At 39.6% G+C, this 2,021-nt stretch overlaps 1 protein-coding gene across 1 annotated transcript; it reads right to left on the bottom strand.

Annotated features, from left to right (window-relative positions):
- Positions 1 to 201: 201 nt before the first annotated feature.
- Positions 202 to 1,695, bottom strand: LOC108482532 (serine/threonine-protein kinase WAG1-like). Its single transcript, XM_017785665.2, has one exon. The coding sequence runs from the start codon at positions 1,596 to 1,598 to the stop codon at positions 291 to 293; it is 1,308 nt and encodes a 435-aa protein (XP_017641154.1). The 5' UTR covers positions 1,599 to 1,695; the 3' UTR covers positions 202 to 290.
- Between the last annotated feature and the right edge of the window lie 326 nt (positions 1,696 to 2,021).

Below are 2,021 nucleotides of genomic sequence, written 5' to 3'. Positions count from 1 at the left end.
CGAAAATATTCATAAATAATAAATGTTTATATTAAAAATTATTAATAGAAAAATAAATAATATAATAATTAGTTTTATAATTATCACAAATGATTAAACATGATTTATTATATAATACTAATAAAATTAAAATTAAATCATATTTTAATAAAATTAATATTCAATCTATATAAATTAGGATTTTAATATCTATATAATATCTTCTTGAATTAAAACCGTATTATTTCCTCTATAGTTATACAATTATTATGAATAAAATTGTACTCTATCAGTATTACTATGCTTTAATTTCAATTTCTCATCATCATACAATTAAGTCCTTTCCGAAACCAACGCCGCCGCTTCACACGGCCAACGTGCCCCCTTTCCCTCGCCGCCCCACCCACTACCTCTGGCGGCTTGTACTGTCTAATCAAGGGCCAATTTATCCCATCAAAAAATGGGTGCCGTTTAATGTCCTGCGCACCATTGGTGCACCCTAGCCTCCTGCTTGGATCTTTTACCAATAATTTCTCAATCATATCCCTTGCCTCCGAAATTCCCGCTTCTTCCACGCCCGCCGCGTGGGCGAATCTCATTTGCCTGCTACTCGAAGCTATGTTCCGAAGCGTAATTTCGTTACTAGCCCCTTTAAACGGCGTCGTTCCGTATAACAACTCGTAAACAAACACCCCAAATGCCCACCAGTCAACGCCGTTACCATGCCCGTCACCGGAGACGACCTCTGGCGCTAAATACTCGTGAGTCCCCACGCATGACCGTGAAAAAGCCGTTACCGGCTCAGCCACGGGAACAACTTCTCCTTTCTCGTTCAAACCGGCGGCGGGACCAAAACAACCACCGGAGAAACGATTCCGATTCGACTTACCACTTTTCCGGCGAACGAATTTAAAAGCGGGAACCACGTCAGCCACGAAGCACAAATCGAAATCCGTCAACATGATATGCCCATCTTCACGTAACAATACGTTTTCAGGTTTAAGATCCCTGTAAACGATCCCCAAAGCATGCAAATACTCAAAAGCAACCAACACCTCTGCGGCGAAAAACCGGACTGCTGGCAAAGAAAACCGGTTTCCGGGCTGTTTACGTAGAAGGGAAAAGAGGTCACCGTTGGGACAAAAATCAATGAGGAAGCAAGTATAGTGAGAAGCTTGAATATGGGCATAAAGCGTCGGAAGAAACGGGTGGTTCACCATGGATAAGATTTGACCCTCCGTTTGAACGTGAGAGAGTTTCTCGGCGGTTAATGCGTCTGTGTCGATCACCTTTAAAGCGAAGACGGCGCCATCGTGGTCTTTGAGTTGACAGAGGAAGACTCTGGCGAGGTTTCCGGTACCCAAATGACGGATAAGCTTGAGGTGATGAAGTTGGAGGTTGCAGTCGTCGGTTGTGACTAGTTTAATGGGTGAAAAACGGGGATCCCATTTGCGGTGGTGAAGGGTGGGAGGAGAAAGGTGGGGTTCGTTGAAGGATAGGGAAAGGGTAGAAGAGGCTGAACTGGAACGAGAGCTGGAGCTTAAGGTAGAGTCAGTAATGGCGGAAGTGAAGCTTAAGTCTGTATCAGTGTCAGGGAAATAAGGTTCTTCGTCCACCATGGCTTTGTAGTTTAAAGCTTCTTAAGACTAAGGATTTAGCAGCAAATTTCTATATATATAGACAAGAGAGAGGAAGGGTGTTCGGTTGACCCATTAGTGGTTTTTCCATGGAATAAAAAAGGAAAAAAAATATATGCATGAAAGATAGAAAAGTTGTTAGCCAATCTCGAATTTCGAGAATAATTAAAGATTTAGGAAGAACATTACACATGGTAATTATATATTAATAGTTAAAAAATAAAAATAAAAAATTGGAGGAAAAATCTTATTTTTAATTTTTATTTTTTATTTAAAAGAGTTAGAGATACGTGAAATTATAATTTCATATAATCTTTTCTATTTTAAAAGTTATCATTTATCTCATTTTAATACACTTAATTTTTTACTACATCCCACAACTACGTAGCAGCTCTTATAACTATG

The sequence above is a fragment of the Gossypium arboreum genome, chromosome 1 (genome assembly GCF_025698485.1).
Source record: "Gossypium arboreum isolate Shixiya-1 chromosome 1, ASM2569848v2, whole genome shotgun sequence".
NCBI lineage: Eukaryota > Viridiplantae > Streptophyta > Magnoliopsida > Malvales > Malvaceae > Gossypium > Gossypium arboreum.
This window is presented reverse-complemented; position numbering and strand designations above follow the sequence as displayed.